The sequence below is a fragment of the Drosophila albomicans genome, chromosome 2L, assembly GCF_009650485.2.
Source record: "Drosophila albomicans strain 15112-1751.03 chromosome 2L, ASM965048v2, whole genome shotgun sequence".
Classification (NCBI taxonomy): Eukaryota; Metazoa; Arthropoda; class Insecta; order Diptera; family Drosophilidae; genus Drosophila; species Drosophila albomicans.
The window spans coordinates 10,480,575-10,503,615 of record NC_047628.2 but is presented as its reverse complement, the minus strand read 5'-3'; the positions used below and the strand labels follow the sequence as shown (position 1 = coordinate 10,503,615).

General features: G+C 37.0%; 3 protein-coding genes across 3 annotated transcripts in view; 2 read left to right on the top strand and 1 right to left on the bottom strand.

Annotated features, from left to right (window-relative positions):
• The window catches only part of LOC117564511 (uncharacterized), an 81,245-nt gene that overhangs the window by 51,247 nt on the left and 6,957 nt on the right, over positions 1-23,041 (bottom strand). The gene's annotated exons all lie outside the window — the stretch shown is intronic.
• Positions 15,664-17,332, top strand: LOC117564516 (uncharacterized). Its single transcript, XM_034243336.2, is given in 4 exon segments — positions 15,664-16,116; positions 16,186-16,354; positions 16,411-16,861; positions 16,864-17,332. Coding segments are annotated over 4 exon segments (1,272 nt in total). The 5' UTR covers positions 15,664-15,742; the 3' UTR covers positions 17,142-17,332.
• On the top strand, positions 17,673-19,833 carry LOC117564520 (uncharacterized). The gene is made up of 3 exons (XM_034243339.2): positions 17,673-18,162; positions 18,767-19,241; positions 19,297-19,833. The coding sequence occupies exons 1-3, from the start codon at positions 17,798-17,800 to the stop codon at positions 19,708-19,710; spliced, it is 1,254 nt and encodes a 417-aa protein (XP_034099230.1). The 5' UTR covers positions 17,673-17,797; the 3' UTR covers positions 19,711-19,833.

The window sequence follows — 23,041 nt, the reverse complement described above, 5'->3', positions numbered from 1 at the left end:
AATTTATAAAACTTCAATCAATTTATAGCACACACGGGTTTCAATCAGCATTCAATCACTCAATCAAGCTTGGAATACATAGGAGTGCATACATCAAAGTGTAGAAATAGATAATCAGCTTATTAATATTATCATTTAACAGTACGCATATGTGTCAATCAATATTCAATCAAATCAATCGATAGAAAAAGATACAGTCTGGTTCAAAGCTATCTTTGAATATCCTCTCCCATGTATATTCAACATTAATTAGTAATATTTGTAAATTGTGTATCGTAGGTTGTGTAATTAAGTATTTTCATAGGCATATGAAATCAATCGAGCTACAAGGAATAAAAAAGCATTCATAATAATTTCTCTACTTGATTGTAAGCTTTTCGTCGTTTACCAAGTTAAGCAAACATTACCCTAAGCCATATTTAATCAAGCATTTCATAATTTCACTACACAACGCTTTAATAACATATTTAACAGTTGAATTTCACCTGTCAATCAACCCCACAGACGTGTTCTAATCATCCCTACCCAACACTCATAAGCTGCATTTAAGTCCTGAAGCTTACTACACTTCCAAGGTGCCTGAATTGCCAACCTCATAAATAAACAATTAGGGTCCAATGGCCGAGGAACATTTGTGTGAGTTCTCAGGCCACTATTAAGGACTATTTCACCTCCGTCCCTAAACATTTACTAATCGTCTAAAACTTGCAAGTTCTTTTGGCAAATATCTACTTTTACTTTTTTTTTAGTCTACTAAGCTTTTTATTATGCTTCTCACAGTCGACAACCTGCTGCTCCTTTGGCCGCCTACATAATAAGCGTTTAATAAGCGCATAAAACCGAGAAGCGTCTGTCTGTTCTGTTTTTTGGGACTCGCATCGTTTGCCCTTTGCCCTGCACGTTTACATATCAAATTTGCCAATGTACAAAACAGTTTCCGCTTCCGGCCATTTTGTCTGTCTCTCTCTCTTTCTATCGCTCGCTTACTCACTCGCAATCCAAATTCAAAACATTTGCAACTTTTGTTTGGGTCCAAAAACTTACGCATTATTGTTGCCGACTGCCAACTTGGCCTTAACCCTTGTGTGTCTGTCTCTTTGCCTCTTGGAGTGTGTGTCATGTTTGCCAAGCCCCGCGGGCGCGTTTGTCTGCAAAGTTTGGCTTGCAAATATCATAGCCTACCTTGCGGCGCAGTGGCAGCTTAATCAAATATGCATGCAACGAGGTCGAAGAGAGCGAGGAGTTTTCTTTTTGTTTGGCACACAGCTGCTTCACTAATAAGTGTCATAGGTTTTGCTTATCCGCCAGCACAGGTTGCCACCAACTTGGCCCCTGGCAACAACAACAACAGCAACAGCAACAATATGAACCACTTGAAATGTCAGTTAATAAATTGCAAAACGTTTTTCTGGGAATCGACAAACCAACATTTCCACAGCAACAACAACTAGAACTCAACAGCAACCAACTGCACTTAATGTCAGTGACACACAGGAGGAGACAAAGACAGAGAGAGTGCGAGAGAGAAAGCAGTTAACCCCATTTGAGAGGGAGAATGGGAGTTAAAGGTCTGCCCACGGCAGACAATGAAGTTGCCGCTGTTGACATGAAGCGTGACGAGAACAAGGACTCCGACCCTGCAACTCGATCCCGCACCGCGACGCGACAGACATTTACAAATAAACAGCGCTAAATTATAGGTGCCTTGTGGGCGAATTCACCTCACCGCTGCCACCATCCATCTCCCCATCTGCACTCGTGAGAAAGAGGGAAGAGAAAACGAAGAAGGAAGAAGGAAGAGTGTCCCAGGTGCGGTGGTGACTGCTTCTCCAACCACTTGTAAATAATATGGCAGGCTGCACCTGCAGACGACGTCGTCGCCATCGTATAACTTTTAACTACAACAGCAATAATAACAACAACGACTGCAATTCGTATACCAATTACAGCTGCGAATAACTTTTATCACATCGAAACATGGATGATCTAACAATGCAATCGACAATTTATATAGAGCAATTTGAAAACAAATATTACAAATTAATTTTCAAAAATCTAAAATATTTGAAACACTTGCTAACTGGCAACATATAATGATTAAAATTTGCTTACAAAATGAATATATCAATAACGAACAATTAACACATTTGAATAATATATTTTAGAATACTTTTAAAACATGTTCCAAGTCTACTCGTTTAACAACACTGTTTGCCAAGTTGCTTTATTTTGAAAATATTAAAAACAAATAAAAAATGAAATTCAATAAATTAATAAATGGAAATCAGAAATTTAAGTGAATCACCCAATTTTAGGAACACAATAGTATTATACAAAATACATCCAATTTATTATTTTCCAATTTATTATATGATAAATTTGGGTACTTTTTAATATAATAAAAATACTTATAATAATATGTTATATGTTTTAAATTTAAATGAATCACCCACCTAAGTATTCCAAATATTGAATAAATAAAATATATAATAAAAAATTTATTTTTTATTCATTTGGCAACACTATGTGTAAGTTGTCAGCACTATAGCTTGATATAAAAAAGAATTTGATTATAACAAATCGTTAAGTAATCAATTAATCTTAATTCAATGTGAAATAGAACGATTGAAAATTATATTATAGTAATTTAAATTGCATTCTAGGTGATAACGCTGTATTGCCATGTTTATATTTTAGAAGTTTATCATGAAGTTCAACTGTCAAACTGTCATTCAAAAACATAACGCAATAAGTGAATCCCAAGGCTCCATCTGACTGAAATCCTAGAGCTATTATCATCTTCGACGTTGCAAAGCTCATGACCAAGTGAAAAGTTAACCTTCCCCTAGGAGCGTAACGGAGTTCTGAGCACGTTACAAAACACAAAGTTCAAGTTGACGCTGAATTGCACTTTGGCAAGAAACGCGGACAAAGTTATTCAGGTGATGCTGCCAGCTTCGAACTCCGAGCTCACATTTTCTAGCTCCCAGCTACAGTTGCATCTTGCAGCAACTATTAGGCTGACATTGTTGTCATTTTTATTGATGATACAACACATAGATACTTTAGTACAAGTAACTGTAATTACAATACTCGAACATTGCGATCAGCGAGAAAGTTTTTCAATTAAATTTATGCTGTGGCAATCAAAGCTTTGAATGGTGGAAATGCCTCGCAGATGTGTTGACAATTAATTGCATTGCATTGCATTCATTTCACTCACCGGATAATGAGTGGGCGTGGCAGAAAGGTAACTGAAACGTGTTAAAACTTCGTTTCGAAAGTTTTGCCTCGCCTGTCACGTTGTTGCCCAACGCGAAAAACTTTCCACAAAAACTTGTTGTTCTTCTCTTGTCGACTGTGTTTTTCTTTTTTCTATGCTTAGCTGCGAAATTATCTCTTTGTATTTGGTTTCTTTTGCTTATTTTCCTACTCTTTTTAGGATGCGACCACATAACCTTAGAGCAGGTCAGTTCTTCCCTCTGGCTTTGAATTCCGAGTGCTATAAATTTAAACTTTACCGACAAGGCGTTGTTTCTATTTCCCTTTTTGTTGTTATGTTTACCAAAGGAAAGAGTCCCCCATTGGGTTTTAGTGCGAAACAATGAACTTGAAGTTGGAATCTGGTTAAAATATATTAATAGAGTTTTAAAGGCACAAAATTCGGTGTGGAAATTTAAATAATTAAAGGAAATTCACATTATAAAACGAAACAAATCTGAACTTTTCATTAACAATTCGATAGGTTTCTATTATTATCTTAAATCAAACATTTCTTTGCAGCTGGATAGAGATTTTAAGCTTTTCCTAAACACATTAGAGAAAAGTAGAACTAATTTCACTTACAATAGATTTTTTCTATTCAATTAATTTGAATATTATTTAGCAGCGGGATAAGAAATATAATTTTTTGTGATATAAGTAAATAACTGACATTTTCGTTTATATCAAGTGACACTTCAAGAAAAATGCATCAAAACCCTCAATAGATTTAATTATTTACTTAACTCCGAAAATATTTAGAACCTAGAAGATGAGTTTAACCCTTACAATTTAACAGTTCACATCTTCATCTTTTTCTCTTACTTTAATTCAAATTTCTTACATTAAATATTACAGTTTAAAAACTACAGAAAGAATTTAAACCTATGCGATATAATGAAATTGCTCATTTTCTCTTCAATCAATTGCAATTTTCACGCAATAAGGAAAATCACACATAGTCTTGAACTTGCCATTGAGAATAGATTTATATTATTAATTGATTTTGAATATTATTAAGCATTTGCATAAAGAAGAAGACCAAAGACTTTATTTTATACGTAATTAGGTTACATTTTAATTTAAATCATTTGCAAATTATTCCTTATGTAAAAAGAATAAAATCTCTTTATCTAGATTAGATTTATACCATTAACTTAACTACATGCTAAATTTAAATCCTTGTTAAACAATTTAACAGCTGACATTTTAACTTATTTCAATTGCAAATTTCTATAGCGTCGTTAACTGCTGCTCTCTGTCTATAAAACAATAAAGAAACACATAAATCGCTAATTAAATGCCTTGCAAACCACATAAAAAGAGTCAGAGTAATCACTTGTATTTGACTTCAATCACTTTAGCGACTTGATGGCAATTCACTTGGACATTTGTCTTGGCCAGGCCAGGCTAGCAAGCAATCAAGGTTAGGAACTCAACTCAACTGAATTGAACTTGCAGCTGCAACTGAGCTTGTCCGTCAGACAGTGTGACGTTGCTTCCTTCGATGTCACCATGATGCCAGTGGCAGTTGGAATCGCATGCGTCTGGCTTGAAATCCCTGATTTAATGGCGTGGAAAATTAGAAAACGTTTGCATTCCGTTCGTTCATGGCCAGGCCAAGTCAGGCCAAGCCAGGCCAAGAGGGTGTAATCGTCTGGCAGCTGTCAAACCAACTGGCCTCGATTCTGTTTTGGTTTGTTCGCGTCGCGTTTGAAATTGTTTGGCATTGGGACAACTGCAGCAAATGGTTGCCAAATTGCCAAAGTGCCAAGAAGATGCTGCTCAGGTGCTCGAAAATTGCATCTAATGACTTCATAAATTAAAGCCAACACAGATACTAAGTGTGTGTGTGTATGTGTGAGTGTTGAAGGCGTGTCTGTCTCAACTTTATTCAAATAAAGTTGTCAGCTTTTGTCGGCCGCTTTCCGTGTGCATTTTTAATGAAGTTTGGCTTCGGCGTTGCGGTTCTTTTTTGTTCCAAGACGCCCACGTAGCCACGCCCACATCTTTAGCGGTCGGCAATTTACCAAAAGGCTCAACTTTCCCAGTTTGCTCTCCACTTTACACCAGAAGCAAAAGCCTGCAACTGCGTCTCTTACTAATAAATGTGTCTGCCAGGCAAAAGCAACTCTACAAAGTGCTTTTAATTAGTTGTGTTAGCTTTCTGCAAAAAGTGTGTGTGTGTGTGTGCGTAATATAAAAAACGAAAACACGAACGAGATAAAAAGAAATGTAAACTCTTTTCATTCAGCGTTGCCTTGTAACAAGTTGGGTGTTAATTCGTATTGAAACTTTTTTCTCGGTTATCCTTGTAGTTAATAAATGTTCTGCTAATTAAATGAGCTTTCTAAATACGGAATAATGAGATGAAGTTATCTTCTTTCTTGCTGTCACTTGGCATAAAGAGTGATTAATGAATTGATTAATGAATTATTAATCCATTATTAGTTTTAATTAACTCTTTCAATTTAAAATAGCATCAATCCTTGAAAACTTAAATTATGGCTTTTCTGATTTTTACACTTTTTTATAAAAAAAAAGTTGTTCTATTAATCAGCATCAATTTCATGCATCACACAACTAATCTACTTAAATGGTCATCTAATTTATCAAAAGTTTGCATATGCAATCTCATGTTGAAATATGCGACGAAAAATTCAGTTTTATGGCAATTTGCCAGTTGGCAGCACAGCAAAAGGTGCAAATATTAATCATAACAAAGTTGCCAAAATCAAATTCGCATAGATTTCGCCAAAAAGGAGATAGGAAAATTTAAAAAAGAAATGCTTTAAGGGGAAAATATGTCACGACGAAGATAGAAAAGCGGATTAATAGTAAAACATGTGTGCTCGACTGTGAGATACTCGGTACCCATTAAAAAAAAAAACAGCAAAATGGTTCGGTATTATTCTAAAATTATATTTAATAAATATACCGAACAAATACTAAATTATAGCAAAGATTGTATTTGGTATATAAATATACTATTACGTTCAAAATAACACTGAAAGAAGAAAATATACCAGAACAACAAAGCTGAAGTTGAAAAAGTTAACGAAATACATGTATTAAACTGAAAATATGTCACCACATGGATAATAAAAAAAAACAAATTAGTAGCAAAAGCAACATATAAAACTAATAATATCGAATGTAATTGAAATAATTCACAGCGCAGTATGAGTTTTAATCACAGCATATGAATAAAATATAATCTGTATCGATTTTGCCACAAAAAAAGAAGTGGGAGAATAACTGCTTTAATTTACTATGAAATTAAAGTTAATAAGAAATTTATTAACAATAATTTTAATAATATATTTTAAAAACAAATTACATTAATAAAATATATACAATAATACAATACGATACAGCTGGCAACACAACAAAATTTGCGATGTGCAAAATCAATTTCGCAAAGAAGAGATGGGAGAATTTAAAAAATAAATATCATAGACAATAAGTATAGGTATAGACAATAAAGTCTCAATAAAGTTATTTTAGCAATAAACATATATATTTATAGTAGCACAAAATTAATTTAAATAAAGTAGAAAATCATTTAGTTTTAACTATTTGTAAGCATATTGAGAGAAAGCGATTTACCAGAAACATTTCAATGTCAAAAGAGAAAAGGCGCTGAAATTCTTGAAATTAAATGTAAATCGTTTAGTTTCGCTCGAGCAATGTAATGAATATTCACATAAATTGCTTAGAGAATTCTATTCCACTAAGATCATCCCCTTCCCCCTTGCCACCTTGCCACACATTCGCAGCCACCTTGCAGCAAAGGGAGTGGAGTAGTGAGTGACTTTGTGCGTGCCAAACCGCATGTGTAAAATGTGTCATAAACATTTGTTGTGTGTGCTGCGATGCATGCCAAAAATGGCTCAAAAAGTCTCACACACAGAGCAGGTGCCAAGTGGCAAGTTGAGTGGGCGTGTGTGTGTGTGTGTCACTCTATGTTAGCTAGCAACTGTCAAGGAAAAGTCAAAACCATAAGTCAAACCACAACATACGGCTCAAGGTGGTTGCATCACTACGAAATACGAAATACACGTATACTTTATATGTTCGTGCTTCTGTTTTGGCTGTTTTGGTTTTTGTGGCTAGCAAGCCACAGGAATATGCCATAAAGAGTCGCTGTCGTCGTTGGAGGCATTTCAATCAAGGCAACTTTAAGCCGCCTTCAAGTATAGCAGACATTCTCTCACTCTCTCTACGTTTTTTTCTTCTCGACGTTAGTTACATTAAGTTAACTGAGGTCTAGGCCGTTTAATTTATGCAAAACAAGAGCACAAAATAACATGGCCTAATGCTTAGCTGCCTTTGATCTTAGGCGAAGACATCGTCAGAGTCAGAGTCAGAGTCTGAGGGAGTCCTGGATTAGCTGTCCTGACTAGACGGCAACATAGTGTGTGTCTTCGCATGATTCGTGTTCTGGGGAGCTGGGGGAGCAGCTGTTAAAGTCTCGTTTATTTTTTTGTGACGTTTGCTTTCATTTGATTTGGCGACATTTCTTTTCGTGCAGCGTCAAGGCTGTAAAAAATGTTGTGGGGCAATCAAAATCAAAGCTTGTATTACCCACGCACGCGCCTCGCCGGAAACGGAAATGGCAACCAGCAGACGGAAGTGTTTCTCTCAGTGTTTGCTCTACGTTTGTTTGTGCTGCTGGCAATTCAATTTAAATGTGAAATCCCCTCCCCACAAAAGTGAATTTAAAGCCATTTTGTAGCGTAATGTCCTAACTAGATTTCGAAGCAATCTCTTGAACCTCTGGTTAATTATAACTCCCCCCCATCTCCACCCCCTTTGCAGCCTTGACACGCACCGCCCACAAGCTCACACCTAATTAGTGAGCCATGTGTGAAGGGATGTCAACGTTGTGCGTCGCTTATCGGTGGCCAGTGCCAAAATCTACATCAGAGATATTTGCAAAATTTACGGCATTCATTCAAGAGTCTAAAACAAACGAGGACTTAAACCAGAGTTATACGCTGCAGAGGCTCTGACCAAAGAGGGTTTAATACTGAAGCGTAAAAGAGTTTATAATAATGGTGAATATATGAGGTTATAAAATCCCCATTTAAATCATCGCCATTCAGTCACTGTCTTTGCGCCCCTTTGGCTCTATTCATTTGACCATGTTTACCAAATTAATGCCTCTAGGAAATCAACGGTAATGTGAGCTTTTTAATGAAGCGCACACACCCCCGCCCAAGTGACCTCTTACCCCCTGACATCAACAATGTCCTCTGTAGAAAATACACACTCCCCCATTTGAGGGCAAACAATGCGCTGATTTATGACACCTTGAAATGCAAAAGGCAAATCGCATGTTAATTACGCTTTCGCTGAGCTCACACACGCAACATGAGGCGCAACGTGTTTCGCCGATGGCTATGCAACAGAATGTTGCATCTACTTGCCCAGCTGCCCTGCCTGCCTCCCATATTGGCTTCCACATTAATATTGGCTTGTCAAAACAGTTAGCCATAAGAAACTAGAAACCATTTTGCAACAAACTCTTGTTCTCTTTCCCACACACACACACACACATACGCACTCGCATTGTTCTTCTTCACTTTGCTGCTTGCCACACAAACCACATGCAATAGACTCTGTGAAGCGAGCTGCAGGACAGCAAGCTGAAATGCAATACCAACAGGCAATCAACTGGTGTTTCAGTTTCCATTAAACAAGAGCCCAACACATGCCTCTCCCTCTCCCTCTCTCTCTCTGTTTCTCCCTCTCTAGCTATGCACACCTGACAACGTCTCGAGTTTTAGTGTTAACCAAAACCATGAGCACAATGAACACCAACCCAACACACCCCCAAATGGATTTGCCGCCAAGCGCAACAAAAAATATCCCAAAACAAATGGAAAGTAGCTGAGAGCGTGAGAGAGAGCAAGGACTTACGCTCATTGGAATGCCAATTGGAATGGCGGAGAAATTTAGCGAATGTAAACACCCCTTAAGCGGCGACGTCATTTGGTACTTTTTCAACTTCCCCTGCAGGGACTTTGATATGGTGCATACCTTGGCTTAATTGCCGACTGACATTTATTGCCGTCCAGCGTGTCATTCGTAGCAGCTGCCTGGAGACGGGAGACAGGGGACAACAGACAGACGGCTGGATAGCACAGACAGCTCATGTCCGCGCATATATCACGGCTCATCTAGCAGCACGGCGGGAGAGTTAGTGGACCAGCGTTGGTATTGATATGGACTACCAGACGAATCTGTTTCGATAACTCGCGTGTCACTACCAGCAAACGAATTGAGATTGAAATGCTCCAGTCATGTGCAGCAAGTCAGACACTAACGTGGGAAATTGTTAAGCATGATACGTAAAATAAAATACTTGTCAAAGCAGAGTACATTTCAAAAAGAAAAATAAGATTAAAGTGCATTTTGATTATTTAATAAACATTGAATTTCAGTTGAGTGGAAATGCTCAAATTTAAATCTAATTAATTACGTAAAAATGAAACTTAAATACGACACTTTAAACTTTTGCAAATATATTTAGATAGAGTAATAATTTTAAATTCAAATTTCACTGCAAACAATTTATTAATTATTCAATATATTGGCCTTTGTATAATATGAAATTTAATCATGGAAAATGTACAAATGATGTAAGGTCAGACACTAAACATTTATATGATAAGACCTTTCAATTATTAGAAATAATTGATGCAAGGAAAGAAATAATAATATTTAAATAATTTCTTTCTAATTTCTCATTCTAATATTGATCTTTTTATTTAGTATAAATACGAAAAGAAAGAAACAAAAAGTAATTAAACAAAATATAAATATGTATATATGATAGAGACAATTGTTTCGTAAACTTCATGGTAAATGTAATATTTATTTGATATTTAATATTATGAAATATTGTAAAATATTAAATATTTGCAAACTACAATTTAATGATTTTATAATTCAAGTCGACAACAGTCGAAGCAGACTTATATTGTAAAATAAATATAATAAATAATTTGTAATTGATTTTAAAACACCATTTAAAATATGACTACCAATTTGTTGGAATAAAAAAGTAAGCCCTTAAACCGAAATACATGGCTGGTGTATTTTTTTTTTATTAATTCAATAAAGAGAACATTGAAAATGTAAGACAATGCTATAATTTTGGTGTCCGATGTCCGATGTTGTCAGTTGGTCACTTTGAAAACTGTCAGCAATTAGTTATTATAAAAAAGAAGCTACAAAAATGTTTATAATGACAGCATTTATGGTTCAAAGGCTTATTATATCGAGTGGCTGCGAGTTCAACACGAATAACACAAATGACAACAACATGCAACATGCAACATGCAGCAAGGATCAAGCATTTGCAATGCAAATATGTACATATTTATGAAAATTAAATATATATCCGTTGGCATTGCAAATAAGCTGCGATTCAATTGCCACACACACACACACACACATACTTTTATGTTAGCTATATAAATGAGTAAAACTTGTTGTTGTGGGTAACGTTGAGTTAAGCCAGCGAATAGCGGACAGAGGACAGAGGAGAGAGAAGAGTGGAGAGAGAAGCATGGCAACGTAATGCGTTGGTTGGGATTAAAGGCAAACACGCGACCAGCCAAAACATATGCCAATAGCAGAGCAATAAGAAAAGCTTAAGAGTGGGCAAGTCCGCGAAACGAAGTGAGGGAGGATGGAAAGTGGGAGGGATCAGCGACAGTAGCACGCAAATGGCATGAACAAAAATAAACTGATAAGCGACAAGCTGAAAAAACAATGGCAACCAACCGAGAGAGAGAGTGAGAGAGAGAGAGAGAGAGAGAGAGAGAGCGGAAGAGCTTGGCGAATTATGCAAGGCCCCAGCGAAAATATGTTGCATGCGACGACAGCGACAAACAAATAAACAACACGAGCAACCAACCCAACAAGCAAGCAAACAGACAAACAAACAAACAATCAGACAGACAGACGGTCAGATAGATGGAGAGGCAGAGGGACAGACAAATAAACTGACGCTCTTTTCTGACAAATGAATGCGAGACGACAGCAGTGTGAGAGAGAGACAGAGACAGATGCATACATATAGATGTGCATATTTACTAAAGCCAAGGGCGGAAGCGAGATCGCGCGACTTTTGGGGCAATGGAAATCAATTATTCATGCGCTTGGCCACGCAGCTGAAAAGTATGCAAGGCATTCGACTTCCTAACGCCGCCCAATGGTATGCAACAGTTTTTGCAAGCGACAACAGAGAACTGAACCCCCGCTCTCGCTGCGAAGCCTATAAACGCACTCATGGCCCATGATAATGGCATTTGTTTGTGTTTGATTTGCACCAACTGTGATTAAAGGGCAACAGGCAGCAACCGGTAGACAGCAGACAGACAGCAGACGGTTGGACAGCAGCAGTAGGCAAGTTTGCAACCCACCTGCTGCTGCGACGTGCAAATGAAGTTAAATTAAACATCAGACCAAAAATGAAGAAAGAAAATCCTAAGCGAAAGTTTAACAATGGCAAAGTGATGCTCTATGAAGAGAACTGATTTTTAGTTGCATTTTATCATCTTCAGTTAATAAAGAATTCAATTTGTCTACAATTTTTCACCTATAACAACGAATTAAGCTGCTGAATCATTTTATACTTTGATCTGTATTCATTATTTATTAATTTGCATTCAATTTTAGAATAGAATATGTCATTGCTGTCAACAGAAAATTTTTGCCAATCAATTAACAAAATAATCTCCTACAGAGGAATCAAAGAGTTAGCACGCAATTTAGAGCTTTCGATTATAATCCTTGATTTGACTATTTTCAATAGTTTTTATTTATTGCGGAGCTCATTGAAAAATATGACAATCGACATCATCGAATACGATAGAGTTATAAAAAACTACATAACAATTCGATTCTAATCTTTGTTATTCTTATTAGAACAAACTTTTAATCTGTATTCGACTCTGTTTCTATTTCCCTACTTTAAGTATTCGCTAAGTTGATTTCTCGCCTCACAACAGTCTTCCCTTAAGTAATTCATCAATCAACACTTTCAGCTGCCCTTAAAGTAATTTCCCCCTCTCTTCGTCTACGCCATTTTGCAGACTGCCAAAGTCAACAGCAAAATGAAAATGCCCAGTGTATTGACATGCTCAACTAAGTAGGGAGACTATTGGAGGGTACTAATTAAATTTGGCCACCGGCGACAGCTACTTTGATGCACACAGATAGGAGTAGGGAAACGCAACTGTATCAGTAGAGGGAGGAGGAGGAGGCACGAAGGATTAGGCAGAGCTGCTTTCTTCTTCAATGGCCAAAAGAGAGAATGCATGCCCAATGCCCAATGCTCGGCATGCTCGGCATGCTTTCAGGCGTAAAGTGTTTGATTATGGTCATTTATTCAGTTCTGTTCTGTTCTGTTCTGTCTGCATCCCAATTCGCTTGCTGTTGTTGTGTCTACTTTTGGGCATCCGCAACTCGCACCAAAAGCAAAAGGCAAAAGCAGCACTTCCATTATATTTTGTCCCCGTAAGGTTCGTTCGGGGGTGTAGAGTTGTTAGAATGGTAGAGTTGCCATGGATTTTGGCTTCGCATCATGTTTGTGTCTGAGCGTACGATTAAAATCGCATACATCAGCGCTGTTCAAAGGGTAAAGGGGAGCAACCCCGTTTTGGGAGAGCGGGCGGGCGGAGGAATTTCAGTCTCATGCGGTTGAAAGAGGAGGGAGGTGGGAGGTGTGCAGCGTGGCCAGACAACCGTGGCTTTGGTCACTAATTTGTGTGCAATCGCGCATTCAAACGCTGTTGTTTATTAATGCATTCCGTTTAACGTGTAATGCAAAATTTATGCTGCATATTTTTACGTCGACTAAAAAAGCGTGCAAAAAACTAACGAAAAGTCAGTTGCAGGCATTGCGAAAATCTGGCAAGCATCAAACGAAAACAGAAACAAGGCAAAAAAAAAAACAAAAACAAGAGTAGCAAAAAGAAAAACTAACACGCAAGTTAATTAAGCCGTCATGAACTGCAAAAGCACGTGACATGCACAATTGCAATAGTGTGTGTGTGTGTGTCCGCGTATGCATGTGTGTGGGTGTGTGGACTGCCGATGGCAACTCAAAGGCAAAGCGCCAAACATCGCAAACATGGCGAACGTGGCAAACTGGCCTTTCATGTCCACGCCCCCTATTTTTTGCTCCCCTAGCGAAAAAAGCAACTGGTGATGCGTATCGCAAGGCATAGCAAAAAATGCAATAATTGAGAGAACGAACTCTCAACTTTTCCGCGTCTCTCTATTTACTATCTTTTATCCCCCCAAAGCGACACAAAAATGCATTCCCATTAGCGGAAGAACGAAAGTGCAACTAGCGGATGAAAGAATGATTAACTCGTCATTCTGCTTTGTCACGCTGATGTTTAACAGCTCGCTGACAACTTCAATTGATTCGCCAATGTGCAAGTCATCTTAAATAAATGTCAAAATGTTTATCCAAATTTGTACGTTGCTCGCATGGTTTAATTTGATACCCACATTTTTAAATTTAAATGAAACGGAGCGTACAGCAGCACATCATGATTATCTCTTAGCGGATTTTTTTACTTTACGTTTTTTTGGTTCAAGCATGAGTCACATATATTTCCTTATCACATACTTCCCATTGCTAAGGCAATTTGTCAATTTATTTCCTAGTTAGGGAAAATTCAAAACTACCCTGTTAAATTGTGCCCACTTTTAGCACATTACTCCGAAAGGACAACAAATAAGGGTAGGATGTCCAGACTAAGGCAGCAAAATTTCCTTAACAAATATACCAAGACAAAAAGGTAATTCCAAAAATACAGGGTGTTTGTCCAGCATATCAGCTTGTTCAAAAAGCCTTACTCGGCAATTAATGAGACACATTTTGTCTGGTCAGTAGCTTAGCAAGGTGTGTGACTCAATTTAGTTGGATTGCGAAATCGAAATGTGAAGCAGCTGTTATACAACTTATAGACGATTAAATACCCTCTTCAAACTCAAATGTTTTTCCAAAATTACATTTGGTCAACAACGAACATCTGATTAAATACACATAGAGCCACACCCACTACAATACGCACTTTACCCCTCTTTAATTATCAAGAAACCGAGGGCAATTTCCTATAATCAGAACATAATTTTTGTTATCGCCCCCCGTTTGACATTGTGTTTCTGGTTGAGATAAGAAACTTAAGATATTCACTCATAGACAATACTATTTGTGCTTCAACACGCGCCACACACAACGACAATCTCTCAATCTACACGTCAGTGTTGCGCTCTCCCGCTCTTGCCATAGCAAACATACAATATACTAAGGCAAAATAGTATTGGCGTGTATACAAAATTAATAATAATAAATAAACCCCATGTGCGTATCACCAATATCAACACACTTATAAACTAGTAAATATCACGTAGTTGCTAATCACAACGTTGCGCTCGGTTATGAATGCGACTAGTAGTATATAGAACCACACGAATATTACCAACTGACCCCTTAGACAGGCGGTGCTCCAACAACAGACAGGCGGTGCTCCAGCCACGAAGACGTCAAGAGCTCATTATTTGATTAAGAGCATGGGAAATACTACAAAAAAAAATGCTACAGCGTCCACTTCTAACTAAAATTTGTTGAATGCGAGGTAAGGGCATTAAAAGATAATGAGTATGCAAAAATAAAAACAAACAGGCCTCTCTAAGCACAGAGCGGCGAAGAGGCTTCGAAATTGGACTGTGATGTCATAAATGCACAGTGGTCTAACACTCATTTAAATTGTGTCAAAAATAATAAAAGGGTTAAAAAAAGTAAGAATCTCAGATTATTAGTGTATATGTATTTAAATAAAATAGTTTCACTACACGGAAGAATTTCGCTCAAAAATTGCGACAGTGGAATGGAATTGAGGAGGAATTGAGCAGAAGCGATATATTAAGTATTTTACATTACTATCATATATTATATATTTAATTCAAATAATTTTACTACACATTAGTACAATTTACAATTAACGAATTTTTTACATTTTTACAATTAACGAATCTATAAAAAATTATGAAAATAATTTTATGTTTTTGAATCAATAATAATTTAACTTAAAAATACATTTTTAATATCCAGCAAAAAGAATTAATAATATAATTTGATTTAAATTAAAATTGAAAAAGTGTTTTCAACAATTTCCATTGCTTATCGTATTTGCCTCAGTTTATTGTATTATTGCCCCACTATGTCGCGTTTTATTTTCATTGTCTTTACAGTGTCACTGTCACAGAAAAAAAGAGAGAGCCAGCCAAAGAGTCGACGAAATTGCGACAAAACACACAAGTCACCCAAAACAAACTAATGCGAGTATATAATACCGAGTCGCTAGCACTATAATAATCAAATCAGTCGCAATCGCAACAGGGAAGTGATCGTCGCGTGTGGAATTTTCCGACAAACAAAATCGTCGAAATGGTCGTTGTAAAGAATGAACAAAATATCTCAGTGCCCGAGTACTTGAACGAAGGATTCTTCGTGGAAACTCTAGAGGAAGGATTGCGTGAATCAAAAGTGACGCTCTACGAGATTAACTTCGAGTGGGGCAGCAATCCAGGAGACAATTACTGCTCAGCTATCTACCGAGTGCTTTTGAATTTTGCTCGCTGGGCTGATGGCAAAGAGTCGACGAAAAGGGAGAACCTCTCCCTGATTGTGAAGACTATTCCCATTTCCCCGGATACACAATTCCTTGAGGATGTCAGTGTATTCATCAAAGAGAAGCAGACCTATACAGACATTTTGCCACGCTTGGATATTTTAAGCAATGGCAGCAAATTTGGCGCCAAGTGAGTGAATAGTGAATGAGAGAAAAGAAAGCAAAAAATTACAATCTAAAAATAACAATTTGCTTCTAGATATTATCATTCCATAAAGACCCCCGTGCAAACGATTGTGTTCAATGATCTGAAAGTCAATGGCTTTAAAGTTGCCTCTCGCGAAGCAGGTTTGGATTGGGATCATGCCTCCTTGATCCTCCAGCAGCTGGGAAAATTCCATGCCACCTCCATGGTGTTGGCACAGAAAGTAAGTTCAGAAAACCATTTTACTGGCTTGAATCTAATATTAAAATTTACCCTTAGGATCCAGAAATTGTTAAGCAATATACACGCGGCATGCTGAGTGAAGACACCTTGTTAAAGAGCGATACCTTTGAGAACATGTTCAACGGATTCCTCAAGGGTCTCATTAAGGCTTCTGCTACTTGGCCCGGCTATGAGAAGATTACCAAGCACCTGCAACGCTTTTCGGACAACTTTAGAAGCATTTTGGTCAAGGCAGCCAAGCCCAAGCCTGGAGATCGTTATGTGGTTCTCAATCACGGCGATATGTGGACCAACAACTTCATGTACGCCTACGAGAACAAGTCGAAGCCAGAGTCGCCAACAAAAGCCATTTTTGTGGACTTCCAATTGTCGTTCTACGGCAGTCCAGCCTGCGATTTGAACTTCTTCTTGAACACCAGCATCAAATTGGATATCAACAAGAATCGTCGTGAGGAACTCATCAAGGTCTATTATCAGGCATTCAAGGAGGCTTGGAATACGCACGTTACGAGAAGATTCCCAGCTATGAGGATCTACTTTGGGAATTGCGCAGCCGTGAGATTTACGGAGTCTTTGGATTGTTTGGCTTCTTGCCCATGATTACGATGCCCAAAGAACTCTCCGCAGACAACAGCATTGAGAACATGAACGATGAGAGTTTCAAGGCAAAGAAAATGGAGGCGATCTTCTCACAAGAGTTCCTCAACGATTACCACAAATGGGCGTTGAAACGTGCCGATGAGTTGGGCGTCTTTAACGATTTCTAAGCCAAAGCTCCGCCAAGTGGCAATGGGTTCATCGACCTTAACGACAAAGTCAGGCGGCTGAACAAGGGAAAAGCAAAACTGTCCAGCTGCCTAGAAATGGAGGCAGAGAGTGCTAATTCCTATGTCGTGCTTTTTATAGACCAGAGTTCAATTAAAATGATCTAACGTAGATGTTTGTTCAATCAATATAATATACTTTTTAATTGGTGGGCATATTTTTAGCAACAAATGGAAATCCAAACGATTTTGTCATGGCATTCGATAAGCGCTTTGAAATTATATTTTACACTTCTTATATTTATCTTCACCTAGTTCAATTTATGTAAAGGCAATACACTTTAATAAATTTATAAATTTATAAAAATAGTTTAGCTTCTTTTTTTAAGTTGAAAGTATGCTCAGTTAAATTGCAACAACTTTTTTTGCTTTAACATTTTTAGTGTATATTAATATCGATATTTGTGCAGTTCTTCAAAAGACGCAACCGCTAATCCAGCATCGAGCCACCGAATGCATTTCTATTGAGCCAATCAAACTGCAAACAGATGCACCCAAAGATCTTCCATTAGGGTCAATTAAAAATCAACTATAGATCACTTTGATTTCGCATATAAAGCGCACAGTTTCCTGGCCCATCTGAATCACAGTCAAAGATAATGTCGAGTACATCGGAGCCTCTGCCGCTTTATCTTACATCGCAGTTCTTCAGACGCTCCTTAGAGCATGGACTACAACAACAGGACATCAAAGTGCTCGATGTCCAGTTAACGGATCTAACGCGTGGCGGAGAGAACTACTGCAGTAACATCTATCGAGCTCACATCAAATACCAGACTACGGATCGACAGCTGATAGAATGCTCGCTGATTGTCAAGTGCATGCCACCTGAGAAGCAGGCGATTCTGTCTCGTCTGCACATCTACAACAAAGAGACCATCTTCTACATGCACATCAAGCCAAAGCTGGAGGCACTCATGTGGGGGGTAAAGGACAGCGAAGAGCCATGGATCTTGGGTGCCAAGTGAGTATAAATACTTGAGAAGGTACTTGCTACCCAAAGGAAAGGAATATTACACCAAGCCAATGTAGTCATGTCCGTCCGTCTGTCTGTCTGTCCGTCTGTCTGTCTATCGGTCTGTCTGTCTGTTTGTCTGTTCACTATTAGAAGACATATGTATATCTCAGAGATTATAAATGTTAGAGACACCAAAAATAGTGATGAAATTCGTGTAGGTTTAAGTTTAGTTCACATATTTGGCCTTGGCTTTCTAAAACAAATTACTTTAAAAACATGTGAAGATGATAGAGTTATTTCATAGTGGGAATAGTAATATTAGCAACTTAAATGTAACTAATCTTTAAAAATTTAATTGCAACTCGAAAAGTTTTTCAAGAAATATTTATATAAAATCATGTGCTTTAGTTAGCAATATGACTGTGGTATTTATTTTAGTACGAATGGTATATTTTGATACCATTTTTAAATACTTTATTTGTGGTGAACCGCAATCAATGTGTCTCATAATTGTTTTGTATATTGTAAAACATACTCATAGTCAAGCACCATCGACTGTAACTTTATGTTTCTCTTGCCCTTACCTTTTTTTAATACTTATGACCATTAGACATTATTACTCAACAACACAACCTGAGCAGACAATGATCTTTGAGGATCTCTGCTGCGATGGCTATCAGTTGAAGTGCCGTCAACTTGGCTTGGATGCAGCTCATGCACTGCTTGTGATGCGCAAGTTGGCTCAATATCATGCTCTTACCATGGTCATGGCAGAGAACGAACCCGAGACAATCATAGATCGTTATCCATTTGGATTGCTGCACATGGATGCCATCAAATCGGAACCCTTCAAACTGCTCTTTGGTACTCAGTTGCTTAAGCTGGCTGCGTTGATTAATGATTGCGATGGATTTGGGCCAATTACTAGGAAACTCTATCGCTACCATGAGCACTTCACGGAGCGAGTCTTGAAGTCAGTTTATCCATTGCGTGGTGCGTACAATGTTCTCAATCATGGAGATCTTTGGGTGAATAATATATTCTTCAAGTACGATGAACAATACAAGGTGCAAAATGTCCGAATTGTAAGTATTTTTGTTTTTAATATTTCAATTCTTCACTCATTCAAATCGCTTTCAGATTGACTTTCAGCTGTGCTTCTACGGCAGCCTGGGCTTCGACATCAACTACTTTCTAAATACCAGCCTGGAACTGGACGTGCTAAGAACTCAACGTCAAGAGCTAATCGATGCTTATTACGATGCTTTGGTGGACAGTTTGAAGCAGTTGCCTTGGAGCAAACCTCTGCCTGAATATGAAGAGATCATGGCTGAGATTCGTGCCAGGGAAGCATATGGATTCTTTGTAGCCTTTGGCTTCTTTCCGCTGATGAGCATGATTGGCGTCGATTCGGAGGATAATTCATTGAAGAACTTCCACGATGAGGAATTCGCTAGACAGAAGGTGCAGCTCATGTTCGAGGGCAATGCACGCACTCTGGAGAGTCTCAAGTTCACGTTGAAGCGTTTAGATGACTTGCAAGTGTTTGATTGAAGGAACGATTGCATATGATAACGATTATTACTCGTAGTAGTTGTAGAATAACTGTTGCATGTGCGACATTTTCAATTCAAATGTAATAAAAATTGCCACACTTAAATTGCCCCCATTTAATTAAAAGTCGTTTTGTTGATGCCTGTGAAAAAATATGTTGTCATTGTCAATGCTATTGCATGACTTGAGTGTGGTTGTCATCATGTAAGATCTTTATAGAAACAAACAGAAAGACTAGCTCTGTTGCTATCTTTACTCACGATAATCACAAGACTGAGAAAGTAAACAGTGAATTTACTTTTATAAAGTTATATAACAGAGAACACGTTTTTTCTACCCTACAGTCTTTTTTATTGGGTGTCATTTAAGTGTAAGTACACAGTTTATTAAAATAGCACGAACATCTAAGAAATGTGTGTTCAGCAACGTTTTGTTTTTATAACATAGTAGAACTGCTAATTACATACATTTATCTGTATTTAACTAAGATTGCCTACAATGTGTATGCAAGTTACTTAGAACATTTTAAGAAGTGATTTTAAAAATACATTTTTGGGATAATTCATCTTTAAATGAATAAAAGAATTTCTCCCCCAATGTTTTAATATTTAGAAGGAAGAGAAATAAAGAAGTCAACTCTAATAATAATAAAAATAAATAAAACAAATGGTAATCAAATTAACTGTAACTAAGTAAACTGTTCGGTTATCTGCCTTGATTTATGTACACTTATTAAATACTCATTAATTATGTGTTCAAATACAAACTTATATAGAATTTAAAGTTGCGTGGGTGCATCAAATAGACGTGATAATTCCAATAAGTTCCACCCAAGTTATCAGTCAATAAATGTCGTATTTTATTGCGCCTCTGCCATTAATTCATTAATTTGAAACATGTTTTTACTTATATAAATGCCCGCCTCAATGACTAATAATAAAATTGTTTTATTTGTTTTTAATAGTGACAGACAGAATTTATAATACGCTTGCCCGGCAACTGATTTTAATTTCGAGGTGTTCAGCCGAAACAAACGTGAGTGCAATCCAGATAACAATTAATTAAGAAGACCCGGAAAGTCGAAGTCGAAACACACTTGTGATGGAATAACAAACACATGTAGAAAGAATATGGATGATAGACTGGTTATAATTTAACTGATTCACCATGAAAATGCTAAGAAAGACAATACGTCAAACACTTGGAGAGCTAGAAATATTTCATGTCTTATCAATCAGCTGATAGATTAACAAACAATTGAAGAGTAAGCAATAGTTAACATCACCTAATCAAAAGTGGGTTAGCCCTGTGAGGTAATTTCCGGCTGTCCATAGCCGATGCTATGTTATAGTAATGAGATGTAAAATATAAAATATGTAAATAATTCCAAAATGAAAAAATTTAAATAACTGGTTTAGAGTATTCCATGTGTGGTAAGAAATATAAAATGAAAAAGTCGCGTGTCTTTCTCTCTATCAAAAAATTATACAAAAAAAAACTGGTTGATGTGGTGTCGCCCATTAAACGAAATTATATTTTTCTCTAGCCGGCTTCGCCCGCGACTACATAATTATTACAAAATGCCTTACCCTAATCTTTCAGAGTTGAATAAAATTTTCAGCTTACCACGGCAGTGAATTTAAAAGCTACACGAATGCGTTTCTTGTACTCAATAATACTTTTAACAATATTAATTTTATTGCGTGTTTAATTTCATGAGACAACAGCTCACTCGTATCTTCAGATAGATCAACAGGAATGAAAATACTAAAAACTAAATGAAAAACTAAAACTGCAACATTTGGTATATTTATATGGTACTATATTCAAAATATACCATAGAGTGTGAAATGTACCAGATTGACAGCCACAGCAACTAAGACCCATTATAAGTAGACATTATTGGTAGCGGGTATAAAAAGAACAAGTAAGAAAGTTACACTCGAGTGTGCTCGACTGTGAGATACCCGCTACCCATTTTTAATAAAGGCAAAATATTGCGGTATCATTTTAAAAATATACCGAAAATACTAAAAAAATACTAAAAATATACCAAATGGTATATTTGGTATATCGATATAGAACCGCATTCAAAATATACCATAGACGGCACAATATACCAGATTGTCACCCAAAGCTACTAAGACCCCCCAGTAAATAGGCGCCCATACAAAAGTATTTCTTTAATAACTTCCCAAATTTTCATCTGATCGCAACCAAATTTTCAGGAATCATAACTACGATAGTTATTATTGTATATACCAAAATTCGTAGCTCTAAAGTTACGCTTGTTATTCGATTTTTTTGATTTGCGGGGGCGGAAGTGGACGTGGCAAAAATTTGAAACAAACTTGATCTGCGTGCAAACATAACAAATGCTGTCGAAAAAAAATTAGAGCTCTATCTCTTATAGTCTCTGAGATCCAGTGTTTCACACGGACAGACGGACAGACGGACATGGCTAGATCGTCTCGGCTGTTGACGCTGATCAAGAATATATATACTTTATAGGGTCGGAGATGTCTCCTTCTGCCTGTTACATACATTTCCTGCCGGCACAAAGTTATAATACCCTTCTACCCTATGGGTAGCGGGTATAAAAATCAAAATTTTACTGGTGTAGCACAACATTTATTACCCAAATACAAAATAAACTCAAATTTGTTTTTATCGGTATTCTTTTAAATATCTAAATGCAAGGGCTGGAGACAATAATATTATTCTGTCTTATTCTGTGGCTTGCCCCACACATTATATTATATTAATTTGTAAAATTTAGTGGAGTATTCATTTTGATTATTCATTGCATCATGAAATGCCGTGAGCTATATTGTGTATAAAATATAACTTTTAACGTCAGAATACTAGACGTCAGATACCATTTCACACGTGTGTAGTATTTTACAAAACAGTATCTCTAAGTTAAGTCTTAACTATCGGCTAGCCTCTAGCTCGTGAATCATCACCACACCAAGAAGAAGACACGAATTTTTAAGGGCATGATAAATAATGACTATGCAAAAATAAAAAACAAGTAAACCTCCAAACGCAGAACGGAGATGCTGCAAAACTGGACTGTGATGTCAGTAAATGCACAGTGTTTTAAAGTTCATCAAAACGGTATTCAAAAATATTATAAAATTGTTTCAAAATATATTTCAAAGCTTATGTTTAAAACACAAATTTTCAAATGCTTCTAAATAGAAATAGAATATTTAAAACATACAAAAACTACAATTTGATATGTCAATTATGTTACTCTCAATTTAATATTCTTTTGCCCCACTATGTACTATTATGTAGTATTTTATTTCCATTGTGTTTACGGCCA